This window comes from Cydia pomonella, chromosome 13 (assembly GCF_033807575.1).
Source record: "Cydia pomonella isolate Wapato2018A chromosome 13, ilCydPomo1, whole genome shotgun sequence".
In the NCBI taxonomy this organism is placed as follows: Eukaryota; Metazoa; Arthropoda; class Insecta; order Lepidoptera; family Tortricidae; genus Cydia; species Cydia pomonella.
This window is the reverse complement of record NC_084715.1, coordinates 9,566,036-9,588,390: the sequence shown is the minus strand read 5'-3', so window position 1 is coordinate 9,588,390 and position 22,355 is coordinate 9,566,036. Positions and strand designations below refer to the sequence as shown.

The window sequence follows — 22,355 nt, the reverse complement described above, 5'->3', positions numbered from 1 at the left end:
GTAGTGTAGCGCTGAATGGGTTAACGACTATATACTAGGAGCTGATTAAATTATTATCCTGTACGAGTAAGGTAAGCGAAGGTATTTATAGCTACTTTTTACAGTTTCCTCATTTAGGAAATTCTACTTTTATTCTACCTACTGCTAAATAGTTTATTTCGTTAATATAAATTTATTATTTAACACACTTTGGAATATTAATAGAATAAAAAAAGTTGTATTGGTATTATTGATTTAATTCACTAGTCTCTCTCTATCTACTTAGATATACTCAGCCACCAAGTATCACGCCGCAACACATTATTTTACTTTATTCGAGATTGAGTATTTAACTTGGCATAAGTTAGTTTCCAAAACTATTTTTTATCTAGCAGATACGTCTTCAACAGTTTTGAATGATTCACGGTTAGTTTCACTAGACTTAAATCGACCGGGATATGAACCGTGATTACATATTTAACACCCACCCGCTATTTCCAGTTACCCGTGAACAAGATGCATGTAACTGCGTCGAAATATCGGGAGCTTCTAAACAATATAAAAGGCAATCACGGTTCATATCATTAAATAGTTTGAATTTGATTTTATCTTAGGGTGATATCAAAAATCGCAGGTCTATACTCGTACTTTGAGGTCCCTTGAGATGACACTTGGACAATGACGTAAGTTTGTTTAGCTTTTTCCGGTGAAGTCAGAATCAGATCTTAAATAAACAACATTGTATGTTTTATTTCTAAAACTTACTTCATCACTTGTTGCGCGCGTTTGTGGATAACTCCATCAGTCTTCTAATAAAAAACACATACAAAAATAAGTTTTTGTCTAACATTTAAATTTTGCCACAAGATTGGCACAGACTTCAAAAATATCAATTGATAGTGCATATATTTTTTTAATGGCTTTATTTACTAAAACTATTAAAAAAATATATGCGCTAAACTTTGATCTTAGCCCGGTAATGTCTTCTTCTTCGAGGCGTGCCCTGTAAATAGATACAAATACTTATCCTTAAATGCTAATTAATGCGTAAATGCCACTGTTTCTCTCTTCTTATTTATACAATTGAGCAAATTTACTTTGAAGAAATTTGGTTTTGAAAATATCTCGAGCCCATATAGGGCCAAAGCAAAAAGCCTTTTAATTTTATTCTTTTAGTGATTCGCATTGATAAACACAGGAAACATTTTCGGGCATGTTCAAGAAAAAACTTTTTTTTAAACCACCATCAGAAAGTACCTACAACAGCAATGTACCATTTTGTACTAAAATATTAGGTTTAAAATATGTAAATAAGTGGACTGGTAAATTAGGGATTCTAACGTTTTTACATAAAAACAACACACACGTACATTTATAATCACACCTATTTCCCGGAGAGGTATTTCCCTTGGATTTTGATTTCCTACGATCCTGACATACCTCTTTCGCTTCCTTCACTTTCATAAAACAACACAAATTATTATTAATTACACAGGTACGTATAAATTCAATAAAACCACAACATGCTTGATGTGAAACCACGTATCTATCTATGTAAATAAACAGAGTGTTTAAGTTTTAGAGCAGGAAGAATGTTACTGCCATACATCAATTTAGGAGTATGGAATGTTCTAAATTAATATCAATTAATTAGTTGATTAAATATATTAAATTATCTACGGCAGAATTACGCATAAATATTAAACGCATTACAAAAACGAAAAAAAAACTAAGCAAGTTTTGAATCGTAGTTCTTACATGCGACACGTAAACGGATCACATAAAAAAAAAACAAAACACATGGAAGTTACTTTTTTCTTGCTTACTCAATCAATCAATCAATCAATCAAATATTTATTGATAAAATATAAGTATTTTACATGTCAACACTTTTCAGCTAATACTCACTTCAGCAACTGGCGCAATAGGCTATGAATCTTTCCGCGCCCGGTCTGTTAACAAAAAATAACATTCTTATTGTGTATTACATTTCCACGTTGTTACATACATATAAAGGTATTACAATATTTATGTTTCAGTACAGTGACATCGACCCTGCATGAGCACAGCAATTCTAATTCTAAAATTATAAATTAATTCTGCATGTTAAAATAACTAAAATAGGCCAAAACTGTAATACAATCTAAATATTTACACACACTATCAAAATTTAAATTTAATTTACAATTTACACGTATCATATCCTTGGATTTCACGGGCATATAAATCCCGATCTTTTGATAGGCTTGCGTGGGGATATAGATACAACGTAGAGGCCCCTTGGAGAGCTTTAATGTCAGGTAGAAACGTCTGCTGGAATCCGTACAGAGGCGCAACAATAGACACCCATGAACCGGTCGCAGCAGGCATTCTATTGTAGAAAAAGTGAACAGTTTAAAGGTCTATGTATGTGTCGTTAAAAAAGTGCTGATCACTTCGAAACGTAACTATATTACAAAAACATTAACAAAAACGAAAAATAATTCGAAAGCTGTTTGGAAATGAATCAAGGAGAATGATTTTTATGATGAGATCAAATTTATAACCTATTGTTACAAACAGAATACGCCTCTAGGCTAGTATAGCAAACTAACTGCCCGGTTCATTGTTCTCGAATTCGAGAACCTTTTTCTGAGGCTGTATAGTTCTCCTTTAAATATTGTGTTCGGTTACCACGATAGTTACTCATGAAATAAAACTATATTAAACGGATTTTATTATAATTAATTAAAAATATTCAACAGTAATGAAACAAAACTATAAATTGTAAGGTTCGTTTTGTTTTTAGTGTTCCATCTATTAGTGAATATATTTTTATTTACCTTGGGCACTAGTTGATCGACAAAAGCACTGTCGACAGCATTCTGTTAGGAAAAAAAAACAAATCATATTATCTTTTGTTACTTACATTTTCCTGAATGTTAAAAGTTAGGGATTTGATAGTCCAGCGTGTTAGTGTTAAGTAAACGTCAGGTAAGGTTGACATTTAAAATACTACTTGCACTATCTGTGCTGTCAAAACCGCTGCCAACTTATCTTGGTCTGACTCTAATTACGAAGATCTTTATAATTTTTAAAATTATCCCGATCCAAAGTTACCCCAATAAAGGAGTATCAGGGTAACTTGGAAAGCTGGATACATACTCACGTTACACTACAGGACAGGTACTTACGTTTTTATTGTGGTCGTCATCCAGTTGAGATCTTAATCAAGCAAAGTTTAAGATTATAAAAACCAGTATTGGTAAATTGAGTATATCTATATATTTAAGTATGAGATTATGACTATAGGTATTAGGTATATTATAAGCTTATGTTAATTTGAACTATTTGCTGATTTATTTACTGCTAATCGGAAGCCGATTCTGATTTACGGTTTTGATCTTATTACAAGTTTTTAAATATTTAGCTTGCAATATATGTATCTAAATTGTACCTATGTAATTATGTTTGTACGGGTTAAATCTTGCATGTTACATTTGACTCACTACCTAGTTTTCAAAGAAACTGAGAACACACATCTGTAAGTTGGGTGACAATACAATATTATGGTACCATGATCTAAAAAGCGGTTCGGTACTCCAAAAACTCCGCTCTCTGTACCTATGGCACCTTAATATCTACAGGGTTTAACAAAAATAGTGAAGAAATTTAATTAAAATACAAGAATAGCAATTTCAAAGTTTTTGAAAAAGAGCTGAAAATAGGGTGGAAAGTTTGAATCAGAAAAAAAAAACAAACTCTTTGAGCGAGGACACTGAAATTCGTAGAAGGTTGCAATAGAATACAATAGAATAACAACAAAAGTGAATTTAGTGTTATTCTAAAATGTGTCCCATAAGATGGTTAAAATGGGTTATGTTTGTATCGAGCACATACTTTTTTTTAGTGAGAGACTTGAAACTATTTAAAGATATTGTGACAGTCGAATATTATGCGTTGTCAAAACAACTGCTATTGCTGCATAATATTGTAAAACATCCACTATAAAAATTCTCTTGAACTAAACCGCTATTTAGTACCTATATATGTATAATCTATCGTTATTTCTTGACGTACTTCTACCTATTACTTGACGTACTTAAAATAATTTACATTGTTATTTTTATTATTATGAAACAAGTAAATATATAAAGGATATTAATTAAACCTAGATATAAACACACGTACTTACTCGTAGCAATGTATCTATCTCATAGTATTAACGTTAATGGTGAGTGTTTGAACTGTTTTACATTATTACGAGTAGTCATTTCAGTTATGTCCTTATAAGTACTCTTAATATTTGTCGCTCTAGTTCCAAAATAGGCATCCTGCTTATCCCTCCCAACTATTGCTGAATATAAAGTGAAGGCGCCAACGAATGGGATAAGGAAATGCTTAGCTCTGGGACATTTAGCTAATAGCGAGGGTGTATAAGGTCGATTATAAGTTTTAAATTGTAACTTGATTTGTTATTGTTATGAGCATGAGACAACTTTGACGCGACTCGCAGTGTACTCTACGCGCACCATCGTAGCACCGCGAGATATCGTATCATATCAATATGAAAACCATGACAGACTTTAAAACCTGAATACCGTTCTAGGTTGTACTGCTGTTTGTCAGTCCTGCAATATTACTATATGAATAGACTGAAGGTGCCAACTTATGGTACAGTCACGCTCACGTCTGAAAATATCGATACGATAAATGTGCCAAAAAAGGTTTCTTTTATTATTATTAATACCACGTCGGTGGCAAACAAGCATACGGCGCGCCCGATGGTAAGCAGTCACCGTAGCCTATGGACGCCTGCAACTCCTAAGGTGCTACATGCGCGTTGCCGACCCTTTAAAAACCTGTACACTCCTTTTTTGAAGAGTATAAGTACACTACCTTAATATATGGGCAATAAAGTCGTGTATACATAATTTTGGCACTTTTTTCGTATCGATATTTTCAGACGTGACCGTACAAAGTCTAGCACTGGGATATTTCCCAAAGTGGATACAGGTTGTGCAGCCAATAAAATAACGTAGTTTGAATTTAGAAAAACGTATAATTTATAAATATCAATAACTAATTGTGATTCGCTCATTCCAGTTGTGGCTACAACACGTCGCAGCACTGATCTGTAAATTAAAGTACACAATTGTATGTAATCATTCGACATTTTAGCAAAATACAATATCAACAAAATGGCTTCGAACATATTATGATTTGAAAATATCCTGTTTTTATTTTATCAACTTTTTTTCATCAGAAAACTCAAAAACGAAACTGCGGACAAACAATACATTATGACTTCAACCTTTATGGGAAGCAATAGAGACCCTAAAATTAAAAAGGTTTCTAGTTGGCTACGGAACCCTTAAAATGTATCTCATCTTATTTCCAAAATATTAATGTAATACTTACTGACAAATAATAAAGCTACATCACGTCTAGTTGCCTTGGTATTGTTTTTGTCAGGGGAACCTGTAACAGACAAATAAAGGCTTATTTAGAAGTAGATACAAAGAATAATATAATATAACGACTCAATTATGAAATAATTTTGAATTTTATTTACTTAAATCAGAATGGCCGATACAGAGGCCGCTGCCTTTGCCTTTGCATGTAATGTAGAAAAGAGTTAAGAAAATGTATGTATATATTTTGTTAATTTGCTATTTTTGATTTAGGCTACAAGGTGGCAGAACATCTAGTGCGTTCGGTGTGCTTGATGTATGCATTTACTGACATACTCGTATTATTTGATGCAATATGATTTAAGGACAAAGGGGCGTGTATCGACCCTCATGTTCACAACTACACTGACAGGTCACAAGAGTATACTGATGTTGAATAACACTTGATGAATCCATTAGTTTGATGGCTGGAGGACGTTGGCTGAGTTAGCTAAGCCACCAGCCGCAAACGTATTTGCATATGTAATAACTTGTTAAAAATATGTAAAAGTTAACCTCTAAATTTGATCGGCCATCGAACGGGACATTGAGGACATTCCAGAGATCGAGGACATTCCAGACGTTCCGGTACGCTGGTCTTGGTCATCTATGTAGTTTCTGTAAATCGGGTATAACATTTATTTTTGTACCATAAATCCCGGTTAATGGAATGTATTCAGTATTTTTTTTTCTTATCGCTTCAGACACCAATTGCAAATAGGGTGAAGTATTTAATGATTGACTCAATATAGCAGAAAAGTCGCCACTGCATTCTTAGCCCTTAATATAAGTTTGAAAGGTCATTAGAAGCAACATGCCCTTATAAAACCAGTTTAAAAATTCAATTTCCCCTACATCATTAGAAAGAAATGTACCTCATAACTTTATCAGCCATAGACAGACCATAGCGTTGTTGATTATCCATCATGGATCTATAAAGAGAACACAATTGTTATAGATAATCTATATAACCTACGTTTTCAAATAATTAACTCTAGAGAAGTTTAGATTTACAATAGTTATTTGTTTTACAAGCCTAGAGAGATATTTGAGAAGTGGAATCTTGCGTTGCGAGGGTTTTAAGGTACGAGGGTTAAACAAACTTTGCCTCCGAGTGAAACAGAAAAATTTTCATCACACCAACGCGAGGAAAGTACTAACTATGAAATACCAAAAAAAAACAAATTAAATCCAAATGTAATAAAAAAAAACATTCAAAATCATCATTTAAAAGTCAATTCTACTATCTACTCGTAACACAAGGAAACAAGTCAGTTGGTGTATTAAATTATAATATTTATCTTGTAACTTCGCGAGTGAAATATTCATCAAATCTTGACTTTGCCTTATTATTAAAACTACCTCAAAAGCTGATCAGTCACGGATTTGTCTACACCAGAGTTTACAGCAGAGTCCATATCGGAACCACTTCTCCATCCACTCGTCCATTTCTTATTATCCAGAGCGCTCCTGTAAAAAAAGAAATCGAACATGGTCATTATGTTTATAGACCAAAAATGTAAATTCTTCTGCGAGCCATATGTCTTTAATAAGGGATGAGAGGACATTCGCAACATAACATTACTTTTGAGAACTCTAAGACTGATCAGATATGTATAGATATTTGTATACAACATCTAGGTAAAATTCTACACCCGTCAAACTTGTAGTAACATTCACAGACACTTGCTCAGCTCATCAATCCAAAACACTCGAATAGAAAGACAATAAGTAGGATATCTGTAGATACGAGTCTAACAACATACCATTGATAATCCTTTGTCCCTTTCTGCCATTTTGACGTTTGTGTTTGTTAGAAAGAAGATAATTTAACAGAGGTTTGCAAAGTTTTAAAGTGAATAAGAGAGATAGTCTGTAAAATAAAATGGTATTTACCTCAAAACCTGATCAGTAACGGTACGGGCAGCAGCAGAAGACATACCGGTGCGTTGTAGCTGGTCTCCCATTGAGGCTCTGTTAACCGAATAAAATCACTAAAATACTGACCGGCAATACTTTAAAATGTACTGTTTGACGTCTGCAAACATATAAGGTGCAGAAAAGTATGTTGCAAATATTTTGTCAGTATATGCATCAATATCTATGATAAAACGAGACGAACTATATTCAACGAAAGTCCCCGATATTGTCCGCTTTCATTAATGTGTTAACCAAAGTATACCCAGATGCAAACGCGTATGGCCATTTCATGAATGAGTTCTATTCATAATGTGTCCAGGCAATATTGCTGTTCGCTGTGCATTATTTGAATAATAAAATAAAAATTACGTTAAATAAATAAAAACCCCGTTGAGTATGATCATTTTTTCGGTTTTCATTTGATCGGATTTTGTATTATGTAAAAAAATACCTAAACTACCAATGATTGGGACTAAAAATTACCATCAGTCATTTTTCACAAATACAGAAAAACCACAGCCTTGAATAAATGAACAATGAAATAGTTCACCCTAAATTAATAAACAACGTCTTAAAACTTAATTGAAAGCTTACCTTAAGACCTGATCAGCGACAGAACGGGATGAAGCGGAAGGCATGCCGATACGCTGTTGCTGGTCATCCATGCTGGCCGTCCTGTGAACCAAACATTGTACCTACATATTAATACCTAACAAACCATGAATTATTCAATTAGTTGCCCATGTAACTTAACTAGTGAGTGATTTATGCAATAACTAATGAACAAAACCATGACGAAACGGTGACGTTGATTAGCAAAACTGAGAGTATTCTTTGATGCACTAAATAATTAATTTACTTGTTAATTTTAATTATTATATAGTATAAAACGCTTTATTATAGCTCTGATAAATGGGTACGTAACGTGGTCGTAGAACCCACCTATTTTTCGAAACGATTTGCCAGTGAATTATGAGTTCTTCATCATCTTTTTCGCGTTGTCCTGGCATTTTTGCCACGGCTAATGGGAGCCTGGGATCTGCTTGGCAACTAATCCCAAGAATTGGTACAGGCACTAGTATTTACGAAAGCGACTGCCTTTTGACCTTCTAACCCAGAGGGTAAACCAGGCCTTATTGTGATTAGTCGTCTCTGTTTTCCTTCACCGAAAAGCGGCTGATAAATATCAAATGATATTTCGTACATAAGTTCCGAAAAACTTATGTACGAAATATCATTTGAAGCCGCGACTTTCGGATTGAGAGTCGCGCGCTCTTACCGCTAGGCCACCAGCGCGCTATCAAACAAGACGTTTTTTCTGTATAAAGAAAAGTTCAACTACAAGAAAGCATGCGTAATGTGTTAAGAAATATAAAAATAACCTCAAAACCTGATCAGCAACAGAACGGGCAGAAGAGTAAGGCATTCCAGAACGCTGCAGGTGGTCTTCAACAGAGGACCTGTAAAATAGAACAATTAAGTATGCAATATGCAATAATGAATCTAGTTTTGCCAAGAATTGATCACCTTTCTGACACCTACTAAATACAATTAGTGTCAAATTTGAAAATTTATATTTACTTATTAAATATAATTACATTGTAGTGTGGACTATATGCCTACTTTACCAAACATAAAACTTGCACAAGAGATCAGACGTGTACAATGAAAGTAGGTCAGAGCCAATCTACCAGAACTAGAACTACAGTAACAGAAATACTAAGGGTCTGATTGCTCCAAACCTCTGGAACCGTAAAATAACGGTCACAAAATTTTAATATATGGGAATGTTCACATTTATTTAATAGGTTATGTTGATCATTCCGTCAGTGGTGGGGGGTACGACCGACTCTTATTTCGCAATTTTTTAGTTATTTTATTTTTATGTCTAATAAAAAGGCATGTTCACCTCAAAACCTGGTCAGCAACAGAGCGGGCGGCAGAGGAAGACATGCCAGTGCGCTGCATTTGGTCTTCAATGGACGCAGCCCTGTAAACAGAACTAAATGTGTATGCCTATAGGTACTGTTGGAGATGAGTTTTCTGATATCGTCTATATTCCATGTACATTTCTCGGTAAATAAAAAATAATTATTCTGTAACTTACCTATAAGGTTATATTATTCGATAAAGATTTATCCTGGTATAGAATTTAAGTAGCTACTCTGTTAGCCACGTAGATATGCTCTCGTAACGAGTAATGGTATTCAAGTTAAGAAACAAAAGCAATTAACCTTAGAACCTGATCGGCGACAGAGCGAGCTATTTGTGAAGGCATGCCAGAATGCTGTAGGTGGTCTTCCACGGAGGCCCTGTTAAAAGAAAAAATAAGGCTTAAATAATACTAAACAGACACTTTAAGACAGTATATAGATACCCTGTGGCTAACAGTAGATAAATATGCGTAGCTGTCATCCTACAGAGAACTGTAAACTGCTCACACAAGCAAATTTTAGTGAACAACGTGGTCGGTGACAGATGGTAAACTTCGACCAAAATGTCTCATGAAACACTGAAGCGTACTGCGTACTGAAGTTATGTATGTCTCATAAAAATAAAGAAAGCTTACTTCAAAACCTGATCAACCATGGAACGGGTCGCAGCAGATGCGACGCCGGAACGCTGTAGGTCTTCCGCTGAGGTCCTAAAACAAAATAAGTCATCTCAGAATCGAACTGATTATGCTTAGTTTTTTAAGAATACTGGTTAACTGTATAAACTCTAAAATAATCGTAGGCAGTTTATATATAATATACTTAGTATCTAACTAGATTGCTAGATGCTCATTATTGTTAGATATTTGAGGAACATGGTCGAATAGTTGGAATAAGAACTTTAGGTATGATATGACAGGACAACATTTAAAAAGAAAGGAAATTTACCTCAAAACCTGATCGGCCATAGCACGGGCTGCGGCAGAAGAGATACCAGAGCGTTGTTGGTCTTCCAGCATCCTGAAAACCCAAAACAGATTACATTTTAAAACCAATTATGCAGAGACTTAAAAAAAATTCTATGACCCAGAAAAACATAATACTATCTCCATTAAAATACGTGTAAGTAGAACAGTATACCTATAGTAGGTGTAAGAAGAACAGGTACAATTAAAATTATACAGGAAAACCTGTAATTACATATATATATATATATATATATATATATAGCAGAAATATATTTGTGATGCAAGCACGATGATATTTCGGTTGAATGCATCAACGAAATATGCGTAACATTTACATCGCACGTATTCGGAAAATAAATTAGCAAAATACGAAAAGTGATACTTCAATTTTAATTGTCTACCGTATTCTCGTGCAATTATTTTTAACTGAAAATTATTTTCCATTCGCTATTATGCGGGATGGGGCAGTAATATAAATAAATAAATAAATATTATAGGACATTATTACACAAATTGACTAAGTCCCACAGTAAGCTCAATAAGGCTTGTGTTGAGGGTACTTAGACAAAAAAAACGTCTATTAACGTCGTTATTAACGTCTTGATAAAAGTTACAACTAACTTTAACTGCACGTCCTTGGAAGAACGAGCGTAAGGACTATCAGCTCGCATTTGATCCTCCATTTGGGATCTGTGAATAAACAAACAGTTTTTAACTTTAGATTCACCAAGGATTTTGACACAATCAAAGTAGAAAACATTTTTTTTTAACTTACCTTAACATATCGCGCATCATTTTTCGCGCTAAATCGCCACGCTGTTAAGTAATATAATTGATCGTTAGTTTTTTTTATATAAGTCAAATTGCTTGGACAGGTATTTTAGCCCTTAATTAAACACAGAAAAGGGAAGATTATGTAGTAGGTAAGTTTAAACTTCCTTGGGACTTTTGATCTTCTTCGGTCGTAATTATTCCAGTTACTTGACTTCAGAATGTACTTTGTACGTTGTCAAATTAAGAATTAAACGTAAAACCAGTAAATGACAGAACAGCAGATAATTTGAAAAATCTCAGATCACATAGGTAGTTTCAGTTTTCACTTACTTGTGCACTGGCACTCGAGAGCACCATGGCGGCGATTATGAAGACAGCTTGGCGGATCATTGTCACCTAGTCAAGCAAAATAAATGTGTAAAACGTTTGTTACTCAGTCTCAACAAACACACCAAAATAATTTAAGTCGTGCAATTTTAACACTCTTTAAGTATCCATCAAAATTTACTAAAAATATGTAATCACAACCACTGGAAAACATCCTCATATCTTCTCTATGTAGTAGGGTAAAAATACATAAAAGGTACCTGCTGACAAATTAAACTCGGCATTTATTGAGCACCCTCTGGGTAAGTAATGTACCCACGTACTAGCTACCTACTAATGCTAATGTTTTCAATATTGTTTATTTATTTTAGACACACGCTCTTATTGCAAACTATAGTTTTCTGAAGGCAGTCATTTAGTAGAACTAGATACAGCAAATATTAAACTTTAACAAAACAAATTTTTAAACAAATGCTGTTAAGCTAAGTAGGTTTGAATAATTAACAAACAAAAAAATTAAAATGAGGTTTTTGCAGGTGATTACAAGTATAGGTGAGGTCTAATTTTTTTTTTACAGATAAAATAATTACTTATAATAACAATATGTAACAAACCTGAATTTGCTGTGAGGTACTCGTATGTGTAAGGATTGGAGCACTGGAGGAATGTAACTTTGAAGTTTTTACATCCGTTTATATACCCATACACTGCACGGTGGATGCGATAATGTTTTGACACATTAATTGCTTTTATTTACACTAAAGGAAATTGATTATTATCGAGCCGTATCGTTTTCTGAGTGACAGATCAGAGTTGAATAACTGAAGTTAAAGAAATTTCATATATACATGTTAACGGCACCAATCATGGAACATTTAAGAGAAAATTTGAAGTGTTTTTGATATTTTACCGACACCTGTAAAATTTCTACCGCTTTACGCTTTAAAAGTCGAATGCCCAATTCGTCCTTTAGTTATGTTTTCTATGTATTTAATGAAAGTTAATGCAATTGGTTTCAATATTAACCAATTAAAACTGTGGTTTTTTGCTTCAGTCATGGAATGTATGGCGCCATTCATTTTCAAAATAACAAATATCAATGAAAAATTAAACTTAAGCAGCTCTTTGGCTCTTGTTTATGGTAAAATGATGCCAGCGATTAAAAACTGATGATAAATACTTGTTTTACAGCATTTGTCTATACCTTTCCATTACTAGTGCCTGTTCCATTATTGGGGTATTAATGCGCTAAAATAACGAAAGAAGTGATCCCAAATATTAAGTATTTTATTCTTCAAGATTGGTATCTATCCCACTATTCCCACTTATCATGAGTCTAAGCATCGACAAGAGGATTTGTCTATCATCCCAACGGTGACTCAATAGGTACCGATTGGGGAATTTCACCACACTTTGTTGGCAGCAGAGTTTCGAAATTCTTGTAAGAAATTTAGTTTGGATGCCGCACGATGCACGATATCCCACGCCAGGGCCACGTAGTAAACAATTTGTATAAATGCAGTTATCAGCACAAAAACAAGTTAACCCTAGTGCACCTACTGCGTACTGGTAATATTTGGATAATATTTCGTTTGGTACGAATGAGGATTGGAACCCACGATCCCCAGATAGAAAATTTCGGAAATCAATCGAGTATCGCCCGCTTAAATATTTGCGCCTAAATCTATACATATTAAGGGACCTCATAAATCATATTCCAAGAATTCTTTAACTCATCACGGTGACACGAAAAATAATCGGTAACCAAAGGATACATAAATCGAAATTTTGCATTCTTTATCGAAATTATTGAACCTAAATAAAAAAAAAAACATATAATAAGTATTTAACGGCTGTCATTTTGATTTAAAGTATATTGCGATTAATCAATTTTAAACAAGTTTCTAATATTTTAATATCGTATAAGTCTATTGTGATGCATTGCGAATTAATTAGGCGTACTTTGAATTGACCTTGAGTCCTAACCTTACTTAATTGCCAACGGAAGAAGTTATTCCACTTGCTTTATGACTTATGACAAATAGTTCGCTATAGACTACGAATTAAGGCATGCGTCTTCGTGAATAACACGATCTACATGAAAAACTGTTATGTCATCAGGAAACAGTCACGAGATTTGAATGAAATATCATTAGGTACTTTTATGATTCTGTACCTGCCTATTTCATAAACACTGCGAGTAAAATCTCATTACTTAATGTGGTGCCCGGTTGTCTTGAATTTGATGTAATGAAATGATAATTCGAAAGCAGACATAATATTTAATAGGTATATTTCTAGATTTGTTAACAATACTGTTTTCAGGGGTCGGTAGTCGACTAGGAACATGTTGTAATAATTTCGCGCTATTCTGTCATGTAAAGAAAGTTTTAATGACAAATTGGACACCGAGCAAGAGGAAATTAATATTTCGTAAAATGATCAATCATTCCTTCTCAATTTGATATTATTTTTCTCTTATATATGAAGATAAACTGGACATAGACAAACGACACCTACGAGTATGTGCTGTCATTGTTAACTGCATCTGCGGGCTAGAAGTGGTGTGCAAACGATCAAGCATAGATACTTGACAAGTACATGAACCTGACAATTTCAAGCCAAGTATCAATATTTTGGCCTCGGCCTAGCCGAAACAAGAAGAGTAGCTTGTCAAGGATATAGCAAAATGATCAATCGATTGCCATCAATCTAAATTTTGTCAAGCGCCTCCAGTCCTCAATAGTTGCACATTGTCTAAATGTTTATAGGTAGGTACTCCGGATATTGGATATTCATCAATTGGGCCTAATTTCACACTTCAGAAACTAAATATGTCCGTCCTTTATAGCCGTCATGTATTATGTCTGTCGGCGGCCGATAGTAAGATCAAGCAGATTGTGAAATTTCTAGTCATATCGTGAAACGTGAAAAACTTTGTCTCGTTCCCTGACAGCTTGCCCTTCGGGCATCTGAAGCAACCTAACGAACCTATCCTACCTATCTATTGGTTTAATGCGACTACCGTCAAACCATTACGATCTGCCTGTTCTTAAGATCGGTCGTCGACATGTCCACGATTTCAAATTGGACAAGTTTACCCTCCAGGACAAATTGATGACTTAAAGGTCATAAGGTTATAGGTTTTTATCAAGGTCAATTAAAAGATATACTCACAGAATATTAAAAGGTACGAGTATATATTTTAATTAACGAATGAATTCATGCAAATACATACATTTTCGCAATATCATAACAATATTTTTTTTCATCACACTGGCTCGTAAACGGTGTTATTGTATGCCAGCATAATGAGATGGAATGAGCTATATTACGCCCACGAGCGGTAATACATTTTTTATTATTTAATTACGCCCATGGGCACATTTTTTAACAATGTCACTAATTCGTACCAACCAAGTAGATATAAATGAGTTATACTTTTAAAATATTGACGTTTTTAATTTAATATTTTTTTATGTTTTAAAATATTCAATTTGTTTAATTTAATGGCCATTAAAAATATTTTTACACAATTTTCTATCGTGGCTGAATGCCAGATGGATCCGTGCCTTCGATGCCTAACCTGTCAAAAATTACTATATGTTTGAAATGACACCGTTTTTAAGAATTACTCCGCTTAAAATTTAGTTTTTTACTCACAAGTATGATGAAAAATATTGTGTGCCACGCCTGCCACGGGCGGTACAAGAAATACGAACTCGTGTTAATTCTTCTTTACCGCCCTTAACACACTATGTAGGTACCACTACTGTTACTTGTAACAAAATTATAATTACTTATAAAATAAAACTACTAAAACTAAACCTACCTAGAATAAACAAAAAATCCTACAACAAACCCAGGCCTCTTGACGAGATGCTCATCACGCAGGCAGCATTCCCGCGATTCATTCAGCACCATTCATATTACAGTAACGATTTACCGGTTGTACAAAAACTAATAAATATTCCAGATAAGTGATTATCACAATCATGTATTTATTGTTTGGTCATGTGTGTCTAATCAATTCAATTGCAAGGTTTATTAATCATATAAATCAGTTACTTACACATAGTAACAGTAAGAGTAACGAATCGATTTTATGACGTTTACTAACCGCTAGTTAAAGATATTAATTTTATACTAGCCATATCGTTTACATTCTTAATTATACCTGCCTACTTTATCTGAAATCCGTCGCGGATGTGCTAAAACAACCTCAATAGTTCGCGTCGGGGCTACAAACTACTCGCAGTTATGGAAACAAATTAAGCTTGTCGCAATCGATGCTTGGCAATACTTAGCCCATGAAGAAGTCGGAGCTCCATACACGAATTGAATTCGGAAGGACTTCAAAAATCAATTTTTAGGTTACAATACAGGTCAAAGAACATAAGTACAGACTTACAGAAATTATGTCAGCTGGATATCACGCTATAGAATCACAAGATGCACATTAGACAAGACAGTCACGCAAATTCGAAATTACCTCCAACATTTCGAATATTCGGATTTTGTTGTGTCTAACGTTTCGGAGAACCGTATTCCGTCTAGATAATGATGTCTCGGCTTTAATGAGCTGCAACGTTAAGCTGCGTAGATACCCCTGTCACTATCCTAATGACTGAGCATGTCCTTCAGCCATGTTTCTATGTCGAATGAGCTGTATTGTCGGATATAATACAAAAGTATTGTAGTCTACTCAAGGCTGGATCTTGGTCCTTCTTAATAGTGAGTCTATATCTTGTAACAACAAAATGTAATTTTTCTTCTTCATTATTAAAAAAGTAAGGCTCGCGTTAGTTCCGAACTCCTACAGCCATCTAGCTAAGGATTAGCGTACTAGCTAACGCGCGATCGAACACTATGGGTCGGAATTGCCAGCTTCAAATCCGGAAGAAACATTGCGTTTCCCCGCTTTCCTGTGTTTTATTCGTAGAACATATTTAATTATAGTGGTTTTTCTTTAACATTATGTTATTTCTGCGCAGTTGTTTAGTTCTTTTTAAATAAAACCGAAGGAACCATAAACGATCGTTTTGTCTGTGGAGTCATGTAGTGTTTGCACGAGCCTAATTCGGACTTGGCAACCCCGTCGGCCTATCTGTCACTCAAGATGTCGGAAAGGAAGGGAGATCTTCTTTTTGTTCGATTCGAGCCGGGATCGGCTATACCCTTTGAGATCGGGCTCCATCGCCCATTTGAGTAAGTGTTATAGTGGTTGCGTGGTTTATTTTGTAAGAATAAAGTGCCTTTTTTAATGTAGGTTGCGTATTTTCAGCCCCGGCATAACATGCTAACCTTAAATTTGTTGCTGCGTTGAAGAGCGATACATCGCGTGCCCCGGGTGTTGACATAAGCTGCATAATTTCCATGCAAGCCTTTTATCCACCAACGGGTAAGTTTTGCATTTTTTTTTAACCTTTAGGTAAGGTTTCGTGTAAATCGAAATTCGTGTCGGGCATTGTTGAATCGTGTTAGTGTTCCAAACTTGAAATCAAGGCGATCTCCGCCCTACAGTATTAATTGGGATTCAATCCCAGCCGTAATCAGGTGACTTGCCCTAACGAGTATACAATAATTTCAGGGTTCACGGCGGGGCGCTAACTACCTGGCTAACTCGCGCGGTCTCCGACCACCTGCCTCATGCACCGGTAACCCCAAATAATACCAGCGGTAGTGAGCTGTCGCTGACCCTTTTGTAACCATCCGTCCAGGCCTACACAGAACGTGGCGGCTGGGGTACAATTCCCGATGTTGGAGGTTAGACCCATCCTTTATTAACTATATGACATTTGGACCAGATCGACTGGCCCTGGCGCCCATATACATCTCCTGTATTTTCTAAATTTAGTTCCTCGGATCGCTGTTTCTACCAAAATCTAAATAAAAGAGTTCGTTAACCCCGATTTGTTCCCTGAAGCTTTAGTTTAAAAAAGAATTAATAAGTACTGTAGAGTCTGTGCAATCTATGCTAGCCGGTTATTATTAAGAAACTTGTCTTACTATTAAGAAACCTTTAGATAGATATATATATAAATATAGGATTACCTCAACTGTGACCTCTTGCAGTATTGATGACGGGTTCTTCCAACCTCAGTGATTTCAATAAAAGCTTAGTTACTGACTATTGTAGTTTACATTTTATATTATTCCTTTAGTTTTTTTTTTACCCCAAAATATTACTTGTAACAGTGGCAGCCCACGTGGGGCATTATTAGCGAACCTCTTTGGTCACATTGTGTTAGCTAAAGGGAGTTTTGGTAGAAACAGTGCAGCTTGTATCCTCATAAATTAATTACATACGTTTTTTAAATTTAAATTTAAAATATTAGTGCATAACTGTGTTAGGTTATACTGTTGACCACATGTGGTATGATTATAGGTTAAGTTATATACATGTGTGGGTTTATTATTGCTTATGTTGTAATGTTTAGCACAGGGTGTTAAAATCCTTAATTAATTTGTTGCTCTGGATATTACATTAATAATATAATTAATTAACAGTTTGCAGTTACTGTATTACTTAAGTTATTTTATAATAGACTAAGTCTATGTAGCATATAAAAATTATTATTGTGGTTACCGGGTTTCAAGTGTATGAGTGTTGAACTAGTTTCAGCGTAACTTAATTACAATTTAAAAATTAAATTGCATGCTTACAGAGTATCACCAACCAAGGTATTTTAATGATAAGGGACAGTCGTGTACCAAAGTGTTAAGACTTGTTTTTTTAAATTTTTATTTAATTTTGCTTTCCTCTGTGGGAGGTTACTGTACCTTTTAGTAGTAAACAATTGTAACATTGTTCATAATGGAGGACCGTCCTATTAATTATAATTTGTTACACAAAGATGAGTTGGAATATGAAGTGTCAGTAAGGGATGTCACTCCCGCTGAAGATGTGAAGGGTTTGAGGGAACAAATTAGGAAGCTAGCAAAAGAGTTACCGTCAGATGATATTGAGGAATTTGTTGGGCAGATCGCCCAGGAACTTACCATTATCCAGGATAAATTGGGCGAACTGGAGAAATTAACCACAGCCGCCAAGACCCCCATAACTTTGAAATCTCTTAACCGGGTACAGGCTTTAGGGCATCATTTGTACCATCGATTAACTCGGATTCATCCAGAGGGGTCCACAGATGTTACCTTACATTCAGGGTTAATGGAGAGACTTATGAGAATCCTTTCTAAATTAGATAATATGTTATCAGTATTTGTGTCGACTCATTCCAATGTTGGCTTTGATGATGCTGTTGAGGGGTCGGTGAACCCTGTTCAACCTGAGACTTCATCGATGGCTTCTGCAACTTCGTGCTTTAATAAATATCAGACCGTTAGCTCTTTAAATCTTAAATTTAATGGTCGGACGTGTGTGAAGGCTTTTTTGCAGCGGGTCGAGGAGTTAGCAGCTTCGCGTCGTATTACGGAAGTTAGGCTTTTCGCTTCAGCGGTAGAATTATTTGATGGCGACGCACTAATGTGGTACCGCGGTATACGCGCAGAGGTGTCTACGTGGGAGCAATTGAAGACCGCCATGATTGATGAATTTTTGCCATTCGATTATGACAGGCGCTTACTTAAAGAAATTAGGAATCGTACTCAGGGTTCTAATGAGAACATTTCTACATACATTAGCATTATGCAGAACTATTTTAGCCGTTTGAATAGTGAATTGTCGGATCAGGAGAAATTTGACATAGTTTCGATTAATGTTCGTCCGGAGTATACGGTACCTTTGGCCATCCAGTCGGTTACTACCTTAAAGGATTTGAAGAGGGTGTGTCGCGTGCTGGAGGACAGCTGGCAGCGGGCCAATGCTTTTGTGGAGCCTCCCAGACCCTCGTCGTCTACCTTGGCCGCAGACTTGAGTTGTAAAACCTCTTCGCGTCCTAAAGTTGAGGCAGCTAATCCTCTGGAGAAGCCGTTCTGTGTTCGTTGTCGTGTAGATACGCACAGTCTAAGGGAGTGTAAGTCTAAACGTGTAGTTTGTTTCAAATGTGGTAGGGCGGGGGTGTCTTACCCGGATTGTCCCAATTGTTTCCCTCGGGCTTCTACTTCTACCTCGCCAGATACAGGCACGATGCCTGGGGTTTCAAAAAACTAATTGTTCCGGACCGCCGTATATCGAGTCCCTACGATTGGGAGCGTGGGAACTCATGTAATCTTGTCGATTTTGGTGAAGATAATCTTGGGGTTAATCCAGACTGTCCTGATTACCCCCTTATAGTAAGTACTTTGATGTCTCTTCCCGTTTCGGTGGTTCGGAGTCGGTATATTATAAATAAAGACGAGCGACCGCACATGTCGGTAGGAATTTTAGGTCGTTCTTTTCGTGGCCTCCTGGATACGGGGGCAGGGATCAGTATCATAGGTTCGAATTCGCATAAGGACTTTTTGTCATTGGGAGCTCAGTTGGTTTCTGCCACGGATAATACCCATATTATAGCTGCGAATAAAACTCGTTCAAGAATAATCGGGTGTATGTACTTGATTGTTAAAGCTAAAAATTTAACACGCGAAATTAAATTTTATGTGATACCGGACGTCGGTGCGCGCATGATTTTCGGTGTTAACTTCTTTAAGGCGTTTAACATCGCACCGGAATTGTTTCGCCGGTATGGGAACCAAACTTCGGACCCTACCGTAGATGAGGTCGTACCCGAAAAACACCTTTGCTCCTTTCAGGAGTTGACCCATGATCAACGTGCTATCGCGGACGGGATTATTCGTAGTTTCGAGGGTATTTCGTTTGAGAGGAAAGGTTTGGGGCGTACGCACTTACTCACCCATACCATAGATACCGGTAATAGTCCTCCAATTAAACAACGTTATTATCCAATCTCGCCACATCGTCTGGTAGAGCTTAACCGTCAATTGGATGAGATGCTAGAGCAGGACGTAGTTGAACCTAGTACTAGTGCTTGGAATAATCCTACCCTTTTTACAGCTAAGTCTAATGGGGAGTTACGCTTTTGCTTGGATAGTCGCAAGTTAAATTCTGTAAGTAAACGCGATGCGTATCCGTTACCGTATATATCACGTATTCTGGATCAGTTGAGGGACGCGAAGTTTCTGTCCTCAATCGACTTAAAGAGCGCGTTTTGGCAAATTCCTTTAGATGAGGCCTCGCGCGAACGAACGGCCTTCACGGTGCCTAAACGCGGCTTGTTTCAATTTAAGGTTATGTGTTTCGGGTTGACTGGAGCACCTGGTACCCAACAGCGTCTAATGGATAAGTTGTTTGGACCCGAATTTAATGATAGGCTTTTTGTGTACTTGGATGACATCATCATTGTTAGTCAGACGTTTGAGGAACATATTTCGTTATTAACTCGTGTATTGGACCGTTTGTCAGCCGCTAACTTAACTATTAATTTTGGCAAGTCCCAGTTCTTCCGGAAGGAACTTAAATACCTCGGCTATGTAGTGGACGAGCGTGGACTACATACCGATCCTTCCAAAATCCAAGCTATCATAGATTACCCGGTTCCTACCAACCGTAAAGAAGTGAAAATGTTTGTAAGTACCGCGTCCTATTATCGTAGATTCATTAAAAATTTCAGTGACCTCGCGGCCCCCTTAAATGCTTTAACAAGTACTCGGAAGAATGCGCCTCCTTTCGCGTGGACGAAGGAAGCTCAATATTCCTTTCAAAAACTCAAGTCGGCCTTAGTTACGGCACCGATATTATCGTGCCCGGATTTTTCGAAGCCTTTCCTTCTACATTGTGATGCGTCTGGGTACGGCGTGGCCGGAACCTTGACCCAACTAATGTCGGACGGGCTGGAGCATCCAATAGCTTACGCGAGCCGCTCGTTAAACCGCGCCGAACGTAATTATTCCGCAACCGAGCGCGAGGCACTAGCCGTCGTTTTCAGCATAGAGCATTTTCGGCCATATCTGGAAGGCGGACCCCGGTTTAAGGTGATTACCGATCATTCCAGTTTAAAGTGGTTCTTTAATTTAACTAATCCGACGGGCAGATTAGCACGTTGGGGTTGTAGGTTATCCCCTTATGACTTTGAAATCATACATCGTAAAGGTAAAGAACATGTAGTACCAGACGCTTTATCCCGTAGTGTACCCGTGATGGAAATTCATACGTGTGAGTGGTATAATAGGATCTTTAAGCGATGTCAGGTTTTCCCAGGCTCTTGTCCGAATTACGCGATTCAAAACAATAAACTTATGCGTTACTGTAAAAGTAAATTTAATCTTTCGGGGGAGTTCGACTGGAAGGTGGTCGTACCATCGAGTCAACGTCAAGATTTAATTAGAACATGTCACAACGAGGAGCTTTCCCATTTGGGAGTTTTTAAAACATACAAGCGATTAACGCTACTCTATTATTGGCCTTCAATGTACCAGGATGTAGCTAAATTCATTCGAGGGTGCGAGGTTTGTGCTACGTATAAAAACTCACAACAGCCTCCTATAGGCACCATGGGACATCCTAAGAACTGTTCGCGTCCATTCGACACACTTAGTATCGATTTAGTGGGTCCACTACCTCGTTCCCGGGCAGGCTATACTTACATTCTGTCGGTATTATGTTGCTTTTCGAAATACGTGATGTTTTTCCCCCTTAGGCGTGCGGTAGGGAAGACTATTGCCCAGCGTCTAGAGGATGAGGTGTTTCTCAAGCACGGCGTGCCGCGCACAGTGATTGCGGATAATGCTACGCAATTCACTGGCAGCGAGCTTAAAGCTTTGTTTCAGAAATATTTTATTCCCCAAATTCACTACACCCCGCGTTATTGCCCTCAGGTTAACGCCGTAGAACGCTACCATAAAACCCTGATGACGTCCGTCTCTATCATGGTCCAGAATGATCATCGAGCTTGGGATGTAGCTTTGCCGAAGGTTCAGTTTGCCATGAATTCCACCACTAGTGAAACAGTTCGTTATCCCCCCTTCTTTCTGGTTCATGGTAGGGAGGCTGTTGCTTGCGGTAAAGTCTATGGAGATTGCCAAACTTCGAAGTTAAACCTATCAATGGACTCTCCAGACCG

The 22,355-nt window shown here is 36.6% G+C and overlaps 1 protein-coding gene across 2 annotated transcripts; it reads right to left on the bottom strand.

The window, feature by feature from the left end:
- Nucleotides 1-5,000: 5,000 nt before the first annotated feature.
- On the bottom strand, nucleotides 5,001-12,056 carry LOC133524144 (uncharacterized). Of its 2 annotated transcripts, XM_061860000.1 has the most exons (16): nucleotides 11,949-12,055; nucleotides 11,338-11,403; nucleotides 11,009-11,049; nucleotides 10,855-10,923; nucleotides 10,214-10,285; nucleotides 9,901-9,975; nucleotides 9,566-9,643; nucleotides 9,241-9,321; nucleotides 8,714-8,791; nucleotides 7,926-8,006; nucleotides 7,308-7,385; nucleotides 6,774-6,881; nucleotides 6,287-6,343; nucleotides 5,928-6,029; nucleotides 5,380-5,439; nucleotides 5,001-5,093 (listed from the first exon to the last, which is right to left on the bottom strand). In XM_061860000.1, the coding sequence occupies exons 2-14, from the start codon at nucleotides 11,395-11,397 to the stop codon at nucleotides 5,930-5,932; spliced, it is 978 nt and encodes a 325-aa protein (XP_061715984.1). In that variant the 5' UTR covers nucleotides 11,398-11,403; nucleotides 11,949-12,055; the 3' UTR covers nucleotides 5,001-5,093; nucleotides 5,380-5,439; nucleotides 5,928-5,929. The 2 variants fall into 2 exon arrangements, with proteins under 2 accessions (XP_061715984.1, XP_061715985.1); XM_061860001.1 differs by lacking the exon at nucleotides 6,287-6,343 and having other exon boundaries at nucleotides 11,949-12,056.
- Between the last annotated feature and the right edge of the window lie 10,299 nt (nucleotides 12,057-22,355).